The 22,557-nt window shown below is 41.8% G+C and overlaps 1 protein-coding gene across 1 annotated transcript in view; it reads left to right on the forward strand.

Moving 5' to 3' along the window:
• The first annotated feature begins 4,357 nt into the window (after positions 1 to 4,357).
• Positions 4,358 to 22,557, forward strand: part of RCAN2 (regulator of calcineurin 2) — an 84,859-nt gene continuing 66,659 nt past the window's right edge. Inside the window, exons 1-2 of the mRNA XM_041480910.1 lie at positions 4,358 to 4,420; positions 12,089 to 12,315. Coding sequence (XP_041336844.1) covers positions 12,091 to 12,315 — 225 coding nt within the window. The 5' untranslated portion in view covers positions 4,358 to 4,420; positions 12,089 to 12,090. The remainder of the gene's footprint in view (positions 4,421 to 12,088; positions 12,316 to 22,557) is intronic.

Below are 22,557 nucleotides of genomic sequence, written 5' to 3' on the forward strand. Positions count from 1 at the left end.
ACAATGTAGAATGCTCTGTAGATAAAAAGCAAGAAGAGACAGCGTTTGCTTTGCACATTTTTGCTTTTCTCTGTAATATGTTGCAGCTAAGCTGCTCTGCAGTTGCTGAGCACACACAGACACTGGAGAGGTGTCGAGGCAATGTTGTCTCACTGCCCTGAGTGACTGGGTGATAAACCAGCAGACAAAGCTCAGCAGTGATAAGTGTAAAGCAATGCACAGGGGAAAAATAACCCCAACCACACACACACAGACACTGCTTCCAGCACTGCAGGAGATCTGGAGACGGAAGTGGAACGCCCTCTGGAAATGTCAGTGTGGGGCTAGGAAGTGGTCAAAAAGGGAAACTGAATGTTAAGAATCAGTAGCTTCCCCCTTTGATGATGAAGAGATCCCCAGAGTCAATAGGACTCTTTAGCCCAGATGCTCAGAGTTATTCAAAGTCCCTTGGCCAGACTAGGCTTGGCCAGCTCTTGTCTATTCCAGACCCAGCAAAATTCAACAGTCATTTTAGCAGAATCAGTTTCAAAGTAGTGTTTTCTTGTAAAATTAGATAGGCTAGAGAGGATGGTGAAAAAGTCTCCCAGTGAAAACAGAGAAAACCACATAAAATTTAAAAAGGGAGAGCTGAAGGAAAATCCAATTAAAGGCTAGAAAGTAATCACAGAATAGTTTGGAAGGAAGCTATAAGATCATCTTGTTCCAACCCCTGCCATGGGCAGGGACACCTTCCACTAGACCAGGTTGCCCCAGACTGGCCTTGAACACTTCCAGGGATGGAGAATCTACAGCTTCTCTGGGCAACCTGTGCCACAGCTTCTACAGCTTCACAGGGAACAATTTCTTTCTAATATCTAATCTAAACCTGCCCTCTTCCTTCATCTTAAGTCAATCTACCTTGTCCTATAACGATGGTGAGAAGGTATAAACAATAAATTTACTGCCTCTATAACAAAGGAACACTTAAACAGGGATAAGACTTGAAATTGTTTTTACACAGTGAAGAACCATCCTGTCACAGCACACTGTGGAAAGCAAAAATCACAAATGGGTTAAATAACAATTAAAAACTCCTAGAGAGCAGGACCACTGGTAGCTACTAAGTGGAGTAACTTGGATTCAACAATGAGTTCCAGAAATCCCTACTTCTATAGTTGCTGGAATATTATAAGGTAAATAGGAGAACATAGAGCCTATTTTTACACTGATTTACTAAGCATCCAGTCTTGGCTGCTGGAGACAAAAGACAAAGCTAGATGGATCCAACTGTGTTTTTTCTGTTCTAAAAAAGTAACAATTGAGATTATAATGCTGACAGAGTCAACATTAATTTGACTTGCTTTATCCATTCTAATCTCCAGACTCAGCCATTTGCAAGAAATCATAATCCATATCTGGCCAAAGAATTTGGGATTATCCCAGTAAGCAGAAATGTAAAAGATGAAGCATTGACTTCTTCAGCATCTACAGATTTTCAGGCATTACTTACTTGTTTCTTCTGAAAAAGGAGAATTTGTTACCAGAACATCTGTACAGGCTGCAGGACTTAGCCAGGGTTTGTATTTTGATGATCAGAAATCAAGGTGACTGTCCGGGGGCAAAATCTTTTGGTTACAGTGCTTCAGTTGTGTTGAAATTCCCAGCGTCTGCTTCAGCACACTTGAGAGGCCACTTTTGCTTACAGATTAAATCTGGAGATGGGAAGCAGGTGCAGGCTGAAGATAATGAGCAGCTCAGGATTTGGAGGAGACGGGCTAAGCCTGTGCTCTGGGATATCAGTAACAAACTCCCACTCAGTTCTGTGGGATGAGCTCACAGCACTGCTTGTGGATCCTGCAAGCAGCAGCTGTTTTATCACCTCCTTTGGTATCCTTTCCAGAATTACAGCTTCCTCCAGGTTTTGGCACTCTGCAACTGCTTGGGTTGTGGGAAGATGGCCACAGCCTTTAAGAGGCACAGGGTGCATGGCCTGAACAGCTCTGGGGTGAAGGGTGGGACTCCACAAAGGACTTTCTCTCAATTGCTCTTTTCCTATTATTTTTGCAATGCCATTTTTCCATGTCTAAATAACATATTATTTCCTAATAGAAATCTTTAATTCTTATAACAAGGGTATTAAAATCCTGCAATTGCTGCCATTCTTATAATTATCTACTTTGTAGGCCATTTCACTGTAATCAGTGTAATTTAGGGGTTTTCCCCCTTCATCTTAGCAGTAGTGCCTGGATGCATATAAACCCAAAGTGCTGACCTTGGCTTTCCTGATTTTTCCTGAGCATGGGTTGGTTAACTTGCTTTCAAAACTGCAAAGATTCCTATTTTACCACAAGGAAAACATATGCTAGGGCAGCTTCATCACAATGGAAACATCCTTCCCAATATGAAAATTAATAAAAATTGAGACAGATACACAAGATACAGTTAAGAGGATGGAGATAAGAAGACACAAGGAAATTGTATAACGTAAAACACAGGACAGAAAAAGCCCAGTGGATGATCTTCCTACTCAGAATATTAAAATAACACATCATGCAAAGGGAACATACAAAAATGGAGACAAAGGAAAATATCCTACCAGGTTTAATTCCCAAAACAAAAACCAACAAGCAGATAATTTGATTTAAAACCTGATTAGTTTATATAGTGACATCTGTGGTTCCATAGCTTGCTTACTGTTCTGCATAATGCCTAAAGCAATAAGATCATGGTCAGAGATCAATATTTTACACACAAGGGCAAATCAATGAAAATAATAATTACTATTAAAAGTTACCTATTATACATTTAAAAATAAAAGTAGAACTGAAGCAGAAACCCTGAAAGGTATCAAAGCATAAGTCAATCCTTAGTTAAGGGACCAGGAAGAAACTCCTCTGTTGCAAGTACAGCAATCTCCAGTGCATTGCTCTTTGCTGCCTGCAGAGATGAGGTGGGATACACTATTGATTTCATTCTTCACACTATTTATTTTCTGCTATTATTGTAAAGTGCTGCTATAAATGGCATACATCTTTTTATATATCTTTTAACTAATGGAGAATTATTCCTATACATAGATTTTTATAGGGTATTTAATAATTACATGGGAGTCTTCTAGTTCTTCATTACATTCTATAGATTTTCAAAGCCATCTTTACAAAAACCTATTTACATTTCTGTAGCACCCTATTGATTAAATCCCTTTGTATTACATTCCAAAGAGAAGAGACCACAGAAAATCAGTGTTAGCCTCGGATGTGCAGCTGGAGGAGAGAAAATAGCCCTTCTTTTAATAAAACACGCCTTGGGGGCATCTGAGGGCTTTCTCTTCTTTTTAAAATCATGACCAGCATCAGCCTTTTTCTATTGTAAACGTGACTTTCCTTTAGAGCCCTACAAATTCTTCTTCTGGTCTGGCATCATCTGTAGTGGGAAGTTACCCCTGATTCACCTGTTAGCCTGAAGATCTGGCTCCATCCCAGATGGAGCTCACTCCAAAGGACAGTTTGGGTGTTGATGGTCAGAGGGGAACACGGTCTTGGGAGCTCCATCCTCCAGAGTAATTAGCACCCTGCAACATCACCACAGGAGGGCCTGAGGGCTGTCACTAAAACCGCGGCGAGGTGCCCTGGCACTGTGAGGATGTCCATCCCACCCCACCTCTCCCTAGCTTATCCCATCACCCCTTCTCACTCCTATCCTATCCCATCCCATCCCACCCCATCTCTCCTCACTTCCATTCCATTCCATTCCATTCCATTCCACTCCACTCCACTCCACTCAATCCCACCTCTTCCCTACCTTACCTTACTCCACCCATCCCACCCCCCTTCACTCCCACTCCAGCCCATCCTGTATGTCCCTACCCCATCCCATCTGACCCCACCTCTCCCCTACCCTAAGCCAAGCCATCCCATCCCACCCCACTCCTGGCAGCTTTGCCAGGAGAATACAAACGCTGCCAGGTTCCTATCTCTCCCTGTGTGCTGGGGCGCCATGGGCTCCCGCCCTGGTCACCTGCGTCCCCTCTCTGCCCTGTGCCACTCACCTGTCCTGTGTCCCTCCCGCCTGTCCCCACACACCTGCCACTTGGCCTCGGTCATCCCTCGTGCCCACACATCCCCTGCCCGGCTCGCCTGGCCCCACTCATCTGTCCCCGTGCCCTCTCCTGTGTCCCCTGTCCCCTCACGGGCCCCCCCGGTCGCCGATTCCCGGAGGGTCGCCGTGAGAGCTGGGGGCGTGGCCTGGGGTGTGGGAGGCGGGACCAACACGCTTCTCGCATTCTCATTGGCGAAGCCTCCTGCCTGTTTCGACGGAGGCGTTGCTGATTGGGCCGCCCCGTCCTCCACCTTGGCGGGCGCGGCGCGGGGCGCTCTGAGGGAGCGTTGGGCGCGGAGTGAGGCGGACTCCGGGCGGGCAGGGAAGGGCGAGCGAGCCGCAGGTAAGGGCACGGCCGCCTCCCCAGGGGCTCCTTCCCCGCCGGGGCCGCAGCGCTGTCCGGCAGACCTGGGTTATGCAACCGCCCCGCGGTCCTGCCCCGGCGCCGCGCTGCCCTCGGGGCTCCTTCCACCCGCGGCTCTCGGGGGATGCGCGGCGAGCCCGCGGCCGCCCCTCGGGAGGGATTGGGGCTGGGGCCGGTGTCTGCCCCGGTGGGGTGCGGAGGAGCTTGTGAGGAGGGATGGGGAAGTGGGAAGGGGTTTGCGGCCGTGCTGGGAGCAGGTCGGGGTCGCAGCGATGGGGACCCGGACTGGGCAGCTCCGGGCAGGGCTGCGCCGGGAGCCCTGAGAGGGAGGCTTTCCTCGGGATGCTTTACACTTGGCTGCTGTAGCCGAGGGGGCATGGCTTGGAAGTGAAGGAAGGTTGGTTTAGATTCAATATTAGGAATAAGTTCTTCACTGTGAGGCCGGTGAGGCACTGGCAGAGGTTGCCCAGAGAAGATGTGAATACCCCATCCCTGGAAGTGCCCAAGGCCGGCTTGCATGGGGCTTGGAGCAACCTGGGATAGTGGAAGGTGTTCCTGCCCATGGCAGGGGGTTGGAACGAGGTGGTTTTTAATATCCCTTCCAACCCAAACCATTCTGTGATTCAGTGATCCCAAGCCAATGTAGTTTGATGGTTATGTAATAGATAGCTCTCCAAACTTGCTGGTTTGGTTTTTTTTTCCCCTCACCTCTCCTATATTCTTTTGTGCCTCTTTAAAATATTGTGCTCCTTTATTTCTTGAGTTTGAAATTTAATGAAGGTTCCTAAAAACGCATGTATAATAAGTTTATGCAGCTGAAAGAAATCATATAAATGAGAATTGTAGTTTAATCAGGGGTTATACTTTACACCAGCTTCTGTCTTTGGCTTTCAAGTTTTGGAAGTGGTTTGATCTTTTAGCTAGTTAGAGTGGCTGCCCTGATGAAAAGAAAAATTCCTATTCTATGAAAATGCATATTAGTGTAAAGAAACTGCTGCATTTATCTTGCAGTGAAGCTAAATTATATGATTGCCCATCATCCTTGTACAGAGGAAAGTCTGAGTACTGTGAGAATATAAAGCATTACAGAAAAATGCTAACACATCTCAGTAAACAGGGACAGAAGAAGATTTTCTGTAGATGATCATCTCTGTTAACTAGTCTTTGGTACCTGTCACAGCAGTATCTGTTCTATCCTCCTTAAACTTCTGAGAAGTTGTCAGGTGTGTGATTCAGTTTGTCTGTCCCCTTTCAAGTACTGTAGTTTGTGTCCAGATTCGGTGGCTTGGTTTGTCCTTGCATTGGAGTAATTAATTAAATAATTTATAAATTACTTGATTGTGCTAGCAGAAGATCCTTTTAGAGGAGGAAACTTTGAAATGTTGTTCCAAGCCATCATTGTGTCCTGTCTTCTAAGAGTTAAGCCTGGTGAATGGCTCCTGCTGCAGGTGGTTCTGGGTGAGATTTGGGGCGCAGTTCTGAGTTTCAGGTTCCAAGCTGGAGCGCTGCTTGAGCCGTGAGCGAGTGTTCCACTGACCCCTGTGTGAGGTGACAGCTCTGGCTGAGGGCCGGTGACGCTCTAATGCTGTGTGCCCCTTATGAAACGGGCTTGCTTTAAATAGATTAGCATAGAGGCCAAGTGAAGGTGATCAGGAGGCTTGTTCTGGTTTCTTTGTGTTTGGGGAGGGTTTTTTGGTCTTTTTTTTCTTTTTTTCTTTGAATACCTTAATGTTGCCATGGTTACTGTAGTGCCCAGCTGATTGAAGCTCAGCTTCTTAACTTTAAGAACAGCACAGGGAATCTTCACACCTGGCATTGGCTGCTCCAAAGTATCGCCTTCCTGTTGTGCAGTGGCACTGGAATTTTGGCTTGGCTGGGTTCACCAGTGCCTCCTGGATCGTTTTCTCCCGTGCTGGAGATGCAGATGCTCAGCAAGGCAATGCCAGAGTCCCTCTGTGGTCTCAGGATACATCCCTGGCGTGGGAGGCACAGCTGAACCTTCAGTGTGATGTGCATGTCTTGGGCTGCTTGAGCTGACCAGTCCTGCTTTAGAGGAATAAAACTGAATAGTCCCTTTGGATGTTAAAAGCTTCCAAAAATAGTTCCCAAGTCTCAGCTAAATTTAATGCGGCTAGAATGTCAATGGAAAGGATTAGAACATTTGGGATTTGCACCAGTTAGCATTTAGAAAAAAAAAATAAATTAAAATCCTCTTTCTTATATCTGCCACTTTTGTAAGAGGAAGAGTGGAGATTGGCACTATTTTTGTGTGGTGCTAACCAAACTGGAGCTCAAATGTGAGTGGACTGCCCTGTACTGGTAATTTGGATTCCTGTAAGGGAATTTGCCCAGGTGGGAGATCAGGGTGAAGGCTGTGGCAGGGGGTCACTACAGTCCTTGTTGCTTTTGAGGCTGCAAAGGTTCATTAATCCTGTCATGTGAGGTCCAGTTCTGCTCTTTCTAATTAAGTAAAAAGCCTCTATTTAAGTCCATAGGAGCTTTCCACAGTGAAGAGTTAGCACCATTAAAAATAATGCTCATCTCCAGCGTTCATTGTGCAGAGTGGAATGAAATTCCAGTAAGTTACTTTGTGACCTTCCCTGATACATTTGTGCTTTCTGACAGAGCCTTCCGTGTGGGGCCAGTTGGATTCAGCAGGAGATGCAACCCTAGGCTGACACCACTGAAATTGGTGTCTCTGCTACTGTAAAGTCAGTGAATATTTTAAGTAAAAAATTATTCTTTCAGTAAAATCTTATTCACTGGGTTTGATTTCCCCCCTCCTGCCTTTTCCCTGCCTTTGAATTATGGTAAAAATTGCTTTTTTGGGGCTTTTTTTTTTCCAGTGAGAGCCAAGATGGAATCCCTACACTTCTCCTAGACCCTTCTACAAAAGCAACTGCAACTTTTCTTGCTTTGTTTTTTTCTCCAAATTTCCTTAATTCCTGCAGATTACGGTTTCCAGGTTTGCACTCAGGACTCAATAATACTTCTAGTTGATAGTGATTATATTTAAAGCTTCTATTTGTAACGTTTTGTTTGCTTTATTCTATTTTTAGTCATGTTGTTTGTCATGGCAAGCAGTGTTTAATAAAAAAAAGTTAAGTTTCTTAGCGATTTCAAGAGATATGTGCCTGTTTCTTGATGTTCCTCAGGGATTCTTTTTAAAAACTCTAAAGACAGGGAAATGTTCACCAAGGAAATGCCTTATTAGTTTCCATAAAAACAGTGGATAAATCAATAAATGCTCAGTGACATAGAAGGCATTGGTCCATTCAGACACTTCATGTCCTCAAATTGTCTTCATTCAATACAATTTCTGCTGAAGGTTTTGGCTCTGCAGGGATCTGACTTCATGAGAAGATGTACATCTTTACTCTTCTAAATAAGTGTAAGTTTTCAAAGAGAAACTTCAGTGAGCTACTGCTGTTTTCCAGTGAATATAATTTTCTGCTGGCCTCTGTTAATTTTAATTAGAGGTGTACTGTGTCTAAAAATAGTGAGGTAACAGAATGAACACAGAGCTCCCACTTGGAATCTCTACAGGGATTTTGGTCACAGCGTCTCCAGTGCTGAACACTGCCACGACCTGATCTGTGCCAGTGGGAAGGGTGTTTGCCTTGTGTTTGGAGCCATCCCAAATTAGAAACCTTTGCACACCTGGAGCACGGGAGGAGAAATTTGAAGTAACCCACGTCAGAGTGAAGTGAAGTGAAGGGTCTGGGAGGAAAGTGGCTGCTGTGGTTCTCCAAGGGTTAAAAGTGCAGCACTCTTGAGGTTCTCATTCCGTGGGATGTATTAAAGTTGAGGGTCCAAACCTTACACCAAATTCAGAAATAACACAGATAACATTCAGGTGTGCTTTAAATAAAGGGAATAAATGGGTGTGGCAAGTGCTCAGCTTTATCTGGGGGTTACATGAAGTTGTTTGCCCCAGGTTTGAATCTGCCTCAGTGTCTCAGACTTTTCAGGGGAGCAATCCTGACAGAGTTTGCTGTTATCCCAGGTAAGATTTTGGATATTTTAGCATCAATACTGGTTCTAGATAGTGCCTATATTCGTGTATATATTTTTTTTAATGCCATTGCCACTTTTTTTTAATCCTGTATGGCAACTTCTGGTATCTCAAATATTTGTAAAATCTGATTTGGGAGAGGAGAAACAAATGCATAACTTTATCTAAACTCATTGCATTTTAAAAGGAAGGTAAGTGCAGTTTACTGTTATGTAGGGTTTTGTTGATCGTTGGTTTTTTCTGGGTTTTGGTTTTTTTTTTTTTTTTTTTTAAATATAAAAAGGATCCTAAGGGGATGAAGTTAACTTACTTTGTGAGAAGCTGTGGAAAGGAGCTTTAACATAAATGGGAATGTGATCCAGTGATTGTATTATCATAACAGAAAAGTTTACTTTTAATTGGGCTGATTTTATATGGAGATCCAGTTCATGGATGATACATGACTTGGAGTTAATTGTTTTAAGGGATTTGAAATGTAAGTTCTTTTATTCTAAATTAGTTGAATAATTGGAAAGAGAATTTTTTTTTTTTTTTTTTGTCAGAGGACTGCCTGAAGTCTAAGGCTAAGTAATTTCTAAGTAATTTCAAAGAAGCCACAAAACAGTACCAACAATATGATACCTGAGCCTTAAGGTTTGACAGACATAATAAAGGATATGTAGTTATGATTTATATATATATATATATACACATGTAAATTTTTGTATGTGTAACATTATTCATAATACAGAAAAATGTAAGCTTTCCATCTTATGCCTGTGGATAACTTCTGATGGAAGTCTGCTAACAAATGTTGATTCAAGTATGTTTGTCCCCTCTGATTATTGTTGAGCTCAGGCTCACAGGCAGTTTATTTCTCTTGGGAACATGTATGTATTTTCTTAGTGAGGTTTCTGTTTTAACTGTGGTGCTGTGCTGTGCTTTCTATGGTGCAGTGCATGGCAAAGGAGAATCTGTGAAACAGCAGTTACTCCATACAGGTGTTCTTAACCATCCCATCATAAATTGGGCAGAGGATTTAGGAATCAGGTATAAGTTAACCTGCTAGTGGAGGGAACACTAATCAGAACTCTGGGTGCATCTTAAGAGTAAAAGATGCCTGTGCAGGCACAGACACCTACCTGCAAGTCTGGGAGAAAAGCTGGCCAAAAGCCTGTGAGACCATGACTTTCTTAAAAAGACTTGGCCAATACCCAAGTCCCACTGGGTCTCAATAATTGGCTGGAAAAAAAAAGAATCAAGCTTTTCTTATCCAAGAGCTCTAGCAGAGAAAGACTGCTGCCACATGATGTAAATATTTATTTCTCATCCTGGCTGCTGCAGTATGTGTTCCTTTTGTTATTGGTTAAAATCCTGACGTTCATGGTTATAACTTAAAATCCTGGTCTGTTTTGTTGTTTGTCATAGTGGTTTTGCTGAATTCCTAACTTAACAGCTTTCCTATGTAGTACTTTATTATAATATGGCTCTCCCAGGAGAGAAAAATAAACAACTGTTTAATGAGAAAGTCTATATACTTTTCTGACTTCTGTCAATAGATTGAGATTCTTTGCTTCTCTCCACAGTTAGCTTTGTTATGCCTTGGGAAAGGAGGTATGAAACTTGTTTGCTTTAACATTATAATCCAGATTCCTACAACTTTAGCATGTCCAGTGTAATTCTCAGATGGTCAGTGTCTTCCCTGGCTGCAAATTGTTTGCCTGTTGTGAATGAAATTCTTCCCACAGCCTGGCACAAGTCTGCTCTGTCATGTAAATTGTGTTTTGTAACACACTGGGCTTGAGATTCATTTCCATAAACCTAATGACACAGGCTAGACATGATGACAAACATGCTTAGAGATGATTGTTTTTGGAGGAGATGATTTATTAAAGCTTTTTGCTAGAGAAAATACTGCATTCTGATGTGAAGTTTCTGGCTGCTGTGAGGATTTCTTTGCAGTATTTCCCTGGATGTGTTTACCATGAAATGTGCAGTAACACAAAGCTGAAGTGAGTTGGTTCAAATACCAGAGGCAATGTTGCTGTGAGGGTGAGCTCTCCTACACGAACGTGTACTGCTGAACTTGTAGCCATCTCTTCTGCCATTTGTTCAGGCTTCCTTTTTCCAATGAGAATTTAATTTCTAAACTGAAATTAGTTGGAGGTAGTTGTGCTAGTATTGGGCTGAGCTGCTGAAAGCAAAGTATGTGTTTGACAGCCTGAAAACCCATCCTCAGGTTAGCACAGTACTTTTGAGCATGGCTTCAGCTGGTGTACTTGAGAACTTCTGTCATTAGCCCTGAGACTCCAGCAATAACAATTACTGATATTTCCATAACCTTATGTTATGGAATGATTTGCGCTGTCATCATCCAAATCTCATTTCAGAGCAGAGGTTATATGAAAGGCACAGCCATGGCAAATTAGCTCCATAACTTAGCTTTACTGAGATTAAGTGTAATAAACCCATATGGTTTAATTTTGGACAGCAGTTCTATATAGTGTGTTTGAGCTAATATTTACAGCTATTTATAGAGAATAGCAAGTATGCAAGAGAGCAAGGGCAGAGCAGAACAGATGAGCACACTGGGTTTATGTAACTCTCTAAATGCTTGTGCTAGGAGGAAAAGGAGCTAATGATTGCATATTGTTATTGAAAGACACAAATAGAAGGGAATAGATTATTATCCAGTAAACTTCTAGTTAACTTACTGGGGCTTTCTAGATGCAATAGGTTGATGTCTACTAAGGACTGCTAAATACCAGATTTAATACTAATTAACACACTGATCATTAATTGGACCTTGACTTACTCCCCTTGGCTGGCATGAAGCTTTCTCTCATAACAACAGTAGTGATACCATTTAATGTATGGGCTCATTTTGTGTGCCTTAAAATTACCTTTCTATACTAATGCATTTGGGATAAAGGCTCCAAAATCAGCAGGACTTTCCTAAAAGTGCTGAAAGTCATCTTGAGCTCACTCTTCCCTTAACTTTATTTGCTTCCTAGTGTGATTAAGATACAAAGAAATTGCTAATGGGCTTTGAAAACCAGCCTAAGTTCTGTACTTAAACTGTAGAAAAAATTGGCTGTGTTCTTTAAAGCAGAGATGTATCTTGGTTGTACTGGTTTTTTGATGATGCTGTGTTCATGCTCCTTTCCATAAGGGTCTTTTGTTTTGTTGGTTTTTTTTTTTTTTTTTTGGGTTTTTTTTTTTTTTTCTTGAAGCCTGGTTTAAATTTCAAAGTTATTTTCAAGGTTCTTCTTATCCTGAGCATTATGTTTCCTGAGCTGCCTGCAGACTCAAAAGCACCAGCAGCCTTCCCAGTAACAAACATGGTTCTCTTAAACTCAAATACAGCACAGTGTTTTCTCACAGGGCAAGGGGCCCTTAAGTAATGTCTCTTCTGCTTGTGTTCAGAAGCTTGTACTGGTATGTTTAGGCCTTTTCTGTGCTAATAAATGAAGTTTGAACCTTGGTGAGACTGGTCTCAGTGCCCTGTGTCAGAGGCCAGCTGTTGCCTTGAAATAGTGTGAAATTTACTTTCTACAAATGGAGCCCCCAGACTTAAGAATCTCTGGGTTACCTTGTGGGTGTGGAATGTTTAAATACATTGTGTAACTGTGTGATGTTCTCTGTGCTGCCAGGGATGAGGGGAGATTCTTACTTCTTTGGAATGCGGGGCCTTGGCCAGTACGGCTGCATCCCGGAGGATGGAGGACAGTTCCTACTCTACTCTATCAATGGAGACAACGGCCTGAAGAGATGTTTTGCAGAGGAAGATTTTCATGAAATAATTGATTTCAACGATCTCCCAAATTCTCTCTTCGCCTGTAATGTTCACCAGTCTGTGTTTGAGGATGAGGACAGTAAGGTACAGTGTCTGTTTCCAGATTTTCCCTGTAAGAGAAACCTATGCTTTATATCTGTTTATTGCTACCAGTGAAACAGTTTGATCAGTTTCATGCAAAGAAACTTGATCACAAATATGACTTCTTTCTAAGGTAACAGCAGCATTCTGCTTTGACATTTATTTCAAGAGCTTAAAAGCCATTTTGTCAGCTGAGGTCAACAAAAAATAAAATGTTTTTCTTTTGTTGAGATTTGCAGAATACTGAAATGGAGGTTTGTGTATTCATGGCAACCTTGGCTGCGGGGATGGTGGGAACAGCAAAGTCAAATACATGATTGCTGCTCCTGCTTGCTGATCACAGATCACTGAGATGGGAGGCTGCCTTTCTGTATTTTCTCACAGAATTAGAGAATCCTTAGGTTGGCAAAGACCTTTAAGATTGTGTTCAACCATTAGCCCAGCCATTGCCAAGTCACACTAAACTGTGTCCCCAAGTACCACATGTACACATCTTTTAAACCTCTCCAGGGCTGGTGACTCAACCCCTTCTCTAGGCAGCCTGTTCCAATGCTGACAACCCTTTTGGTGGATAATTTTTTCCTAATATCCTAGCTAAACCTCCCCTGGCATGCCTTGAGACCTTTTCCTTATGTCTTACTGATGCTAATTTGGATACAAGACCACCACCTGCCTCACTCCAACCTCCTTTCATGTACTTGCAGAGAAGAGAGATAAGGTCTGGCATGTTTTAAGTTATCTGTACTACTGTGTTCTCCCTGTCATTCACTTCAGATTTTCTAGATAAAAACACATGAGAATCTTCATGAAAATATCTTGAACTCTGCAATTAATCTAAAACAATGTTGAGAACAACATGGTCTTAAGATAATAACAATAACCAAAAAAAACAACTCTTGTAAGAAGCATTCAGTTCCTGTTTCTTAGTCTAGTATTATTTCTGTCTGAGACTTCAAGAATATAAATCTGACGGCTTGGAGCTTTATTGTGTGATGAAATGAGTCTGAGCTAATTGTTATAGGCACATCTCAAGCTGCTTGAGTGTCCTGTTCAGAATTTGCAATTCAGAAACAAGATGACAGTGGTACAGTGGGTTTTGCTTGAAACTGTCTGAGGTACCCAGATATAACTACAAAATCACTGGGACTAGAGCTGGCCAGAATGGACAAAGACTTTTAATGGGGGGATTTCCAGATAAAAGAGGAATAAAACAAGATTTCTAAGGATACAGGCTCCCTGTTAAAGGTACTGAAAGTGATGTCTGGTGAGGCTGTACAAGTGGAATTATTTGGGTTTACTTTTTTTAGGCATTTTTGTCTTCTGTAATAATGGCTTGTGTATGTTTGAGTAATATAGATTAGTGCTGCAATATGAGCTTTAAAATGGGCATTTATATATTACAAATTCTACACTTTAAATTGCAATTTTGAAAAATAGTTCCCTATTCTATTGAACAGGCCTTTTGCTAATAAGCATCTTGCATTTACATTCTGCCATTTTCCAGAATTTTCTCACCATCTGGTAATGAACTTGACTGAAGTTAAAGGGGTCTGAAAGTCCAGTTTTAAAGGGAGGAAACAGAAGCCCACCTGGAAGAAGAGAATCTCTCTCTTTACCCTGCAGAGATTCTATCCCCACTTGCTCCTGAGCTTTCCCTTTTGAGAGCTGCATTCTGGTATTTAGCTGATGGCTTAGTTAGAAAATGGAATGGGTGATTATGTAAGTATGTGGGATAGCAATCCCCAAAGACTTGCAGGACTTAAGGATGTGTCTTAAGAATAGCAGCTGGGTTGTGGAGGTGGATGTTCTGTGCCACGTGCGGGTCTGTAAACGCCCTGTGCGTGCTGTGGGTTGAAGCTCTGTGTGCAGGTAAGTGGTTACTCCTCTAAGTCTCTATTTAACAAGATGGGATTACCTTCAGATTTCTCATTAAATCCAAGAACCTGGGGAGTTGATGATGGTTTTTATTATTCCTGTAGAACATGGTCTTGTGTTCCAAGATGATTAATATCCATAATCCTTTCTATTAATAACTGTTGCTGCAAGATAAGAGCACACATGAATTCCAAATAAAAATATTGTCAAGTTGCTAAGCTAAATTTTAAAATCTCACATGATCACTATTCATAGATGGTGCTAACAATCATATCTTCAATTATATCTTGATCCAAAGTATATGTAATGGTACACTAAGCTTCTAAAAAGTATGTACTGCAGTAATGGTTAGATCTAAAATTGTTTAATTGTGGTGTTCATTCTGCAGAAAGTAAAGCTTTTTTGCTTTTACTTTTGACCTGCACTTTTAGGAGTAAAATGAAGCTGTCATTGGAAGTTACAAGTTAGCTAGTAAAGGAAGCCAGAGAAGGCCCTCGTTGTAATGGTTTGATTTGGTGTGGAATGTTCTGAGTGGCTTTAGCATGGAACAGCATTAAAGTAAAGAAGTTACTCTGTCAGTTCTAAAGTTACATTATCGAGGTGTCCAAGGGGCTGAAATGTCAAGTTCAAACTTCTAACACACTAATATCTAAGCAATACACTCACTAAAGACAGGTTTTAATTTGAAGGCATTTAACTCCTTTGTATCAGATACAGGGTAAATTCCAGATTGTGCTGGAATGTGGACTTGCAGCAGCTACTGGCAGCACGTACACCTGTGCTGGGGATAAGCTGATTTGGTTTGTTCTGAGTCCTGTGTCAGAAATACCCTTTCACCAGTGCTGTGTGTCTACAATCCCTCTTAGAAGGGATTTGGTCTCCTGTCAAAAGCAATGATGGCACCTGCAGGGAGCCTGAGTTTGGATGTTCATTCTCTGAAGGTGACGAATTCTGGCAGCTGAAGGCCATGTCCTTTGCAGGGAAAGACACAGGCTTGGGTTTTCTCCTGGCTGGCACCCTGAGGTCTCCTATCCTGAGCCTGAAGAGTTGTGGACTCTGGGATGTGAAGATGAAGTTGCCATGCAAGGAAGCTGCTTGGAACTGACTGCCCAGAAACACTGAAGAAAAGGGGAATATAGATTAATGCTACCTATTACTGATCTTGCTTCAGTAACAGAGCATCTGGTCAAAAAATATTTCCCTACCTTCCAGGTGTGTTCCTTGAAAGAAATGTGTGCTTGGATCAGAAGAATGCCCCAGATAACTGAGTTGATACTATGGGCATTTAAGGATTTGTGCAGGATGTTCTAGCAGCTTCAGAAGGATAGCAGCTTGCTACAGCTGAGGGGAGATGGCTTTGCTTATCTCCACTCCCATCATGGACAGCCTTCCTCCTATGCAAAATGAAATTGTACCTTCTTTACAGTGTGCTCAAAATACAGAGCGTTTTAATTCCTAAAATCCAGCGAAGGTGTGGAGAAGATTATCCAACAGGATAATCTGTTGCTAAGCTGGGATCACATTCAGTTTTGCTCCTGTCACTGTCCTGTGTTCTGATCATTTGTATTGGCATAAAGCTGTTAATGGTAGGGGCAGATTAATTTGGTGTTTTGGAGTGTACAGCACTGACTTGTTTGGGTCATGGAAGTCTTACTATAAAGAAGCAAAAAATAAAATTATGCCTTTAACCCTGGGTTTTATCATATTGATGGGACTATTTATGTGTGAGCAAGATATGGCAAAATTGAGACTTATTTTTGGCTCGTAGTGTGACTGAATGGGAGGTGCTGCTCCTTTTAGCTTTCCTGATAAAGCAGCTGTGTTGGTGAGCCAAAGGCCATGACTGATAACTCCTGAGGGTGGGCATTAGAGTGTTTCAGCAATTAATTGCTACCCATAGCCCTTAAACTCTGACTGGTAACTCTTTTGTTGTGCTTTTGTTATGCATGTATCACTGTTTTGTAAAATCAACCATTCTGTTCTGTGACTGGAACTTCCTTCAGGCTGGGGCTGGTAAACACACTGTCAAAGTGAAGCATCTTTGTCTCTTATGATGGTTTCTTCAGATGCTGTAGTGCCTCAGGAGATGCTTACACAAAGCTAGTAATATTCATTATTAGAGTATGTTTTTATGAGGGAAGGATGTGTTTCCTCAAGCGTTTTAGAAGTTGCATGCTCCTTTATTTACCATTCTTTTGGCTCAAATTGAAAGGTGCACCGATTAAACTTGATGGTTTTATTTCAGATAAAGAATGATTCATCAGTTTCTGAGCATTTTATTTATGGTGAAGCTACCTAGGCAGTGATAGCCAAAGCCCACCAAGTGCTTTTTCTTGCCAATGTAATCTAAGCCAATAGGAGATACTATTGTTATTTCTGCATGAGAAAATACTGCTCAAATGTTTCCAGTTCTGGAATTTCCAGCATGAGGAAGATGTAGACATACTGGAGGGAGGTCACAGAGATGAAGGGATGGGAGCCTGTGTGCTCTGAAAAAAGGCCAAGGGAGCTGTGCCTGTTGAGCTGGAGAAGGCTCAGGTGGATCTGAGAAGTGTATGTGAACCCCTGAAGACAGGGTGCAAACAGGGCTGATCCAGACTCTTTTCAGTGGTGCCAAGTGCCAGGAGCAGGGGCCATGGGCATCAGCTGAAACACAGGAGGTTCCCTCTGAACATCCGGAAATGATTTTTACTGTGGCAGTGATACCACAGGGTGCCCAGGGAGGTGGTGCAGTCTCTCTCTCCATGGAGATACTCTGAAGCTGTCTGGACGTGGTCCTGGGTAGCTGAGCTCAATCTGGCCCTGCTTGAGCCATGGGTGGGTTGGAAAAGATGATCTCCAGAGGTCCTTTCCAACCTCCTCAATCTGTGATTCTGTGAAGTGTGTATTAATTCTTCTGATGCAGAGGGCCAGTGTGGGAATGCAAGACGGGGGAATGAAGGTGATTAAAAATGCATTCTCTCAACTGTGAGCTTAATGGAGGTGGGGTGGGGCAGGAAGGAGAAAAGTCAAACTAACAAGCCAATGGAAAAGATAATCCTATTTTAATAGAAAGACTTTACTATGAAAACAATTACTATTTTCATGAGGGATTCTTTCACATTACAACTTTATTTACATATATTGGATGATTGCTTGCTCTTGCTGCAGAAGCCTCTGTTAGACTTCCTCTGACGTTTTTTTTAAGATGTATTATTGAACTTGGATTCTGAAAAATATTTGAGGTTCCCTCAGGTGGGTGCCGAAATATTTGTCCAAGGATGATGCTTTAAGAGCTCTTTGTAACCTTACTTGTAAAGTCTTTTTCCCCTTCGTACTTACAAAAACAAAGCCCCTTTTCATACACCTATTTTTATTTTTAAGGTTCAGTGAAATACACTGGACTGCTCACTGGTGTGCTGTGTTGTCTTTAACTTTTGTATGTTAATTCTGGAACTGAAACTTTCTGCTGATGCTTTGACTGAAGCAGATAATTGAAATGTGTCTGTTCAGTGCTCCTTTTAAACAAAGTGGAGCCAGTGTGTCTGCTGCCATGTGTGAAATGTTACTTCAGTTCCCTTTTCCTACAGGCTAATTCAAGATGATGCTCTGGGAGGCTCTAAGCAGGATTTGTGTCTGCAGGGGAAGGAAAATCTGTTCCTTTTGACTTGAGTTTTAAGCATCTAGATTGTGAAGTCAGAATCTCTTTGTTCATATTACGTCACTGAAGCCTCTAGGTGTTGAGTCATCATTATATTTAGAGGGTGGCACACTTCTTTTTAGTCTAATATTAGTATTCAAGGCTGGACCCAGTGGAAGGTCACCCTAGCTAAGATGAAGTCAGGCTCCAAGGCTGGAAAGGAATGCAGGCTTCACTTTGCCTTCCTGGTACACTTGCTGTTGCTTTGTTTTACTTTCAGTTTTTCTACCTTTTAAGGTTGGTGGTGGTTGATATGATAACATTATCAGAAGCTGCCGCTTGAAGCAGAGTGTGCCTCATGCTGTGGAATCTACCTACTTTTCTTTGTCCTGCTTTATAAATGGGATGAGTGTTATTCCCTGCCATTCTGTGAAAATGGAAGTGTTTCTTTACTATGCTCTGTCTGTGCATCTAATAAAATGAAAATCCAGAGAGCTTGCAAAGAGTGGCTGCAGGAGCAGTGTCCTTCATGAATCACAGCTGCCCCCTGGGAATCCTATTTTGCACTTTTCCCTGGGTGCTTGTTTGCAGACAGCCAAGCACTGCTTTTTTTGTATGCACTTTTGGAAGCACTAAAATAAAGCTTTGGGAGGCTGTTCTTGCTTTAAGAAATATGCACTCAGAAGTTCATTTTCTATTGCATTTTTTTTCTGTAACTAATTTAAAATACTTTTCCTATGAACCATCTCTGAGCAATACAGTGTTTTGTCTGAAAACACCTGTGATCTTCCATGCTCTGCATCTGATATTCCATCTCACTACTGGAGTGGTAAGCCTGATTTTTTTCAGCCTCATTATGCACATTCTCTTTACAACTGAAAGTAGCTGTTGATATTTAGCCTCAAAATGGCCTTAAGCCAAAGGGAGGGTAGGCTTACATTAGATATTAAGAAGAAATTCTTTACTGTGAGAGTGATGAGACCCAGGTTACCAAGAGACGTGAATGCCCCATCCCTGGAAGCGTTCCAGGCCAGCTTGGTTGGAGCTTGGAGAGCCTGGTATAGTGGAAGGTGTTCCTGCCCATGGCAGGGACTGGAACTAGATCATCTTTTTAGATCACTTCCAACCCAAACTATTCTACAATTCTCTATTTGTCATTCATAAACCTCCCTTTTACACCATGGTAAAAGGGTAACGAGCTGCTGGACCTCGTTATCCAGCTCTGTGTTGGCACATGGAATGGGATGTGGTGTCACAGCTCTTCCTGTAGCTGTTGTTCCTGTGCTTTGCTCACAGGTCAGGTGTGAGTTCTATTGAGGAGCTCTGATAAGAAAAGCAGTAACTTCATGAAGTTGGATGTATTGTAGCATGTGCACTCTCTAAACGTCACTGTCAGTAAGATCCACAAAGCATCTCAGTCTGGAACTCCTTAGGTCTCAAGCAACAGTAACCACAAGGAGCTGAGGTTTTTCTGGAGAAGGGGAAGTAGGGAAATTCACCTTCACTGACATTTGGGATCTGTTGAGTATTCATTGTGGTTCAGAGGCAGAAAATGAGTTAATTTTGATTGGTATGTTTTGCATATTCAGAATGTCAATGCATATTTATAAGGAGATGATTTAAGGCTACTCTTGTAGCTCTTAACAAGACAACTTGCATTTATGTATGTATATAGGGTCTGATGGTAATTTCCTCTGAGGTGATCTCCAGAATTTCCAAAGGAGCTGTAAGGAGTTGTCAGTGTAGTTTAGGCATTCCTTCCATCTTCTCTTGGGTTGTTCTGGAGATTATGCTGTTAGCATGCAGGAATTACCCAGCTCTGAATATTCCTCAATTGCATCGATATTCTGCTCTGAAGATGTGGTTTGGTGGTTTTGTGATGCTGCTGGTGTTGTTTTCTTTTGAAACAAAAAAACTCCTCAACCAACCAAAAAGTTAGTAACAAGTATTTCTGGGCCTGAAAGGCCACTGTCTGTCATGTGGATGCTGTCTAATAATTGTTACAGTACTTGAGGTTATTTTCCCATCCATGCACAGTGTTCTTGGTAGCACAAATGCCCCTGTTTCAATGGGAGAACGTGCCTGGCAAAAGACCAACTGGGTTAAAGGTAGGCCTGTATTCCTTGCAGCTGAAATCTGATGTTGTGCTTCAAAGCATTTAGCTATACTAGTTGTTTGTAAATTACAAAAATAACCTGATTAATGTTCTTTCCAGAACACACAAGGCAGCAGTTACTGTCTGCTTTTTAAATTTGGAAACGTACTTTTTTCCTTAAGAGCAATGATGGAAAAATTCTTCTAGTGTTGGTTTTCTGTGGCTGTGTTCTACTCTGCAGTCTAGAGGGAATGTGTTATCTCAAACCAGGATGGGTGGGAAATCTTTCCTGGGAAAGGACCATTGAGGGTATTTCCTTTTTTTTTTTTTCAGGAATATAATTTTCTTACCAGTTCTACTAAAATACATACTTTTGAATAATGAGACATTTTAACAAAGGTGTTAGTAAATCCATGCCAAGGTTTATGAGGGCCTTCTGTTATGACGTGTAAAGAGGCTCTGGGAGCCACAGGGAATTGCAAGGTCTTGTGTGCAAGTCAGTAAAAAATCATCCTCTTAATTACTCCTTTCTGCAGCACAACAGCCGCTGTAGGATTAACTTGTGGGTAGGTCTGATTTAGATATCCCTAAACACTGTACAAATTTAGGTTAAGATTCCACTTGGCAGTTGTCTGTCTCCTGTAATAGGTTGAACTAAATTCCTGGACTCAAATGCCTTTTGATCTTTGAGGAAGTTGGATCTGGCCTGGAACACTGAGGCTGGTGTGGCTTTCCTCTGAACTTCACCAGGGTTAGCTGGAACAGGGGTTCAGCCAGGGACTTCTGCTGACTGAGTTTTGGTGTTGATAGAGTTTTCCTTCTGATTACCTTTCTTGAAAATACTAGAGTTTGACTGCATGAGCACAGAATATTCAGCCTTTCTTCTCCAGGATGATGGCAGGATATATTTTTTTTAGGATGATAAGATTTATTGTAACTGGTGATACTTGCTATTCTTGAGCAGTGTTACTCCTGTTTGGGTTTTTTTCCCTTTCTTTTTTTCTTGTCTGGCAATCTAAGTCATGGCATGTTTTTATAAAGCAATAAAAGCCAAGATGGTAAGATAGCAGGTCACACTTGGAATAAAGCACAGCCATGAACTCTGCAGGCGCTTCCTTGGGCCTCATTGAAACTAACTCTGGCATATTGCATATTAAAGGAAGAAGTCAACCCTTCTGGTATCTGCTGACACAAGCAAGAGCTACAGCTCCCAAAGGGAAAAGCTGCCTTTATGTAATTTATAGAAGAGTCTTTGGTTTGTTCCACTAAGTAGTTCTTATCAGCAAATATCTGCTAATAATCAAACACAGTTTTGCCCTTCTCCCTCCAGCAAACTGTCGCTCTGAAGTCAACAAAAATCCTGTTTTTCTAGCTGATAGTAATCAAAAAGTGCAGTAAAGCCATTCTAATGTGGTTAGGGCAGCAGCTGTTCTTTATTTTAATAGCATCAGAGGTCCTAATCCAACCACAAGTTCTGATATCAGTTTTCTGGCCCAAGGAAAAGGCTGCTAAATGAAGGTCAGCCTTCATTAGCAGTGCACAAAGATACTGCATTTACAGAAGCAACCTTATAGTTTAATCACATTCAAAACAGTAAATTTACATCTGTAATTTCCACTTATTTAAGGGAATTTCTCAAATATTTCATACAAAATATATATTAACACTGTGCAAGAGTTAAATGCAATTAATAAACTAATGGTTAATAGAGCTGGATAAAAAAATACTGCTTGGTGAGGAATATTGTCTTAGAAAATGAGGGATATGGGAAGGTGGTGTGAGAAAATACAGGGTGGAGAAGGGAGAAATGGCAGCTTTAAGATTGTAGTATTAATTAACAATCTGCAACAGATTTGAGCACAAAGGTGAGAGATCATAGTTGATCAAGGTGATACAAATTATCAATTACTTCTGGGCATTTGAAAATATGTTTTCTTCTGTGCCAGAAGAAAATTCTTGATTCTTTTCCAGCTGATGGAAATTTTAGCATTCGCTGCAGTGGTGCAAAGGTTTCTCCATGGTTTTGTTCTCAGGTCCAATCCCAGGGCAACAAGATCTGCTGATACCATTCCACCAGTGAGGATTTTGCTTGAGTTCTCAGTTTCCTGCGTAGTGTGTGTGAATGTACTTTTTAAAATTGTCTCGGTTTAATGTGATTACTTTTAGGTTGTTTTCTTCTAATTCGATTGCATTTTCTGGACACTCTACCCTGCTTAAGTTACATAACTTTTGTACTGGGCTTTGAAACTTAATCCAGAAGCAGAGGCATTGCAGATATGGTAGATGTGATGTGTTTGTCTCAGAGGGATAAGAGAAGCCTTCCATGTGATAGGGACTAATGAGCTGGAAGTTAAGATGACAGTAAAATGGGAAAAAAATGTACAGTATCTCCAGCAAGAGGGTAATGAAAGCAACTCTTGCACTGCTGCAGGGTGGACTCAAGTCTGTGTGTTGGCTTTACCTGGCCTTGTGGTGAGTGTAAAAAGCATTGTAAAACTGCAGCATGCAGACTATAGAAAGGTTCCATTTTTGTTTACTGGAACCACCACTGGGGAGAAATCTGATGGTTTCATCCCTGTGTTTCCAGTGTGTGGCTGCCTTACAAGGGAAGAACAAGCTGGGAACTTCAGAAGATGCTGAGGAAATGAGCTACCAG

The sequence above is a fragment of the Pyrgilauda ruficollis genome, unplaced genomic scaffold (assembly GCF_017590135.1).
Source record: "Pyrgilauda ruficollis isolate IOZ18807 unplaced genomic scaffold, ASM1759013v1 scaffold54, whole genome shotgun sequence".
NCBI lineage: Eukaryota > Metazoa > Chordata > Aves > Passeriformes > Passeridae > Pyrgilauda > Pyrgilauda ruficollis.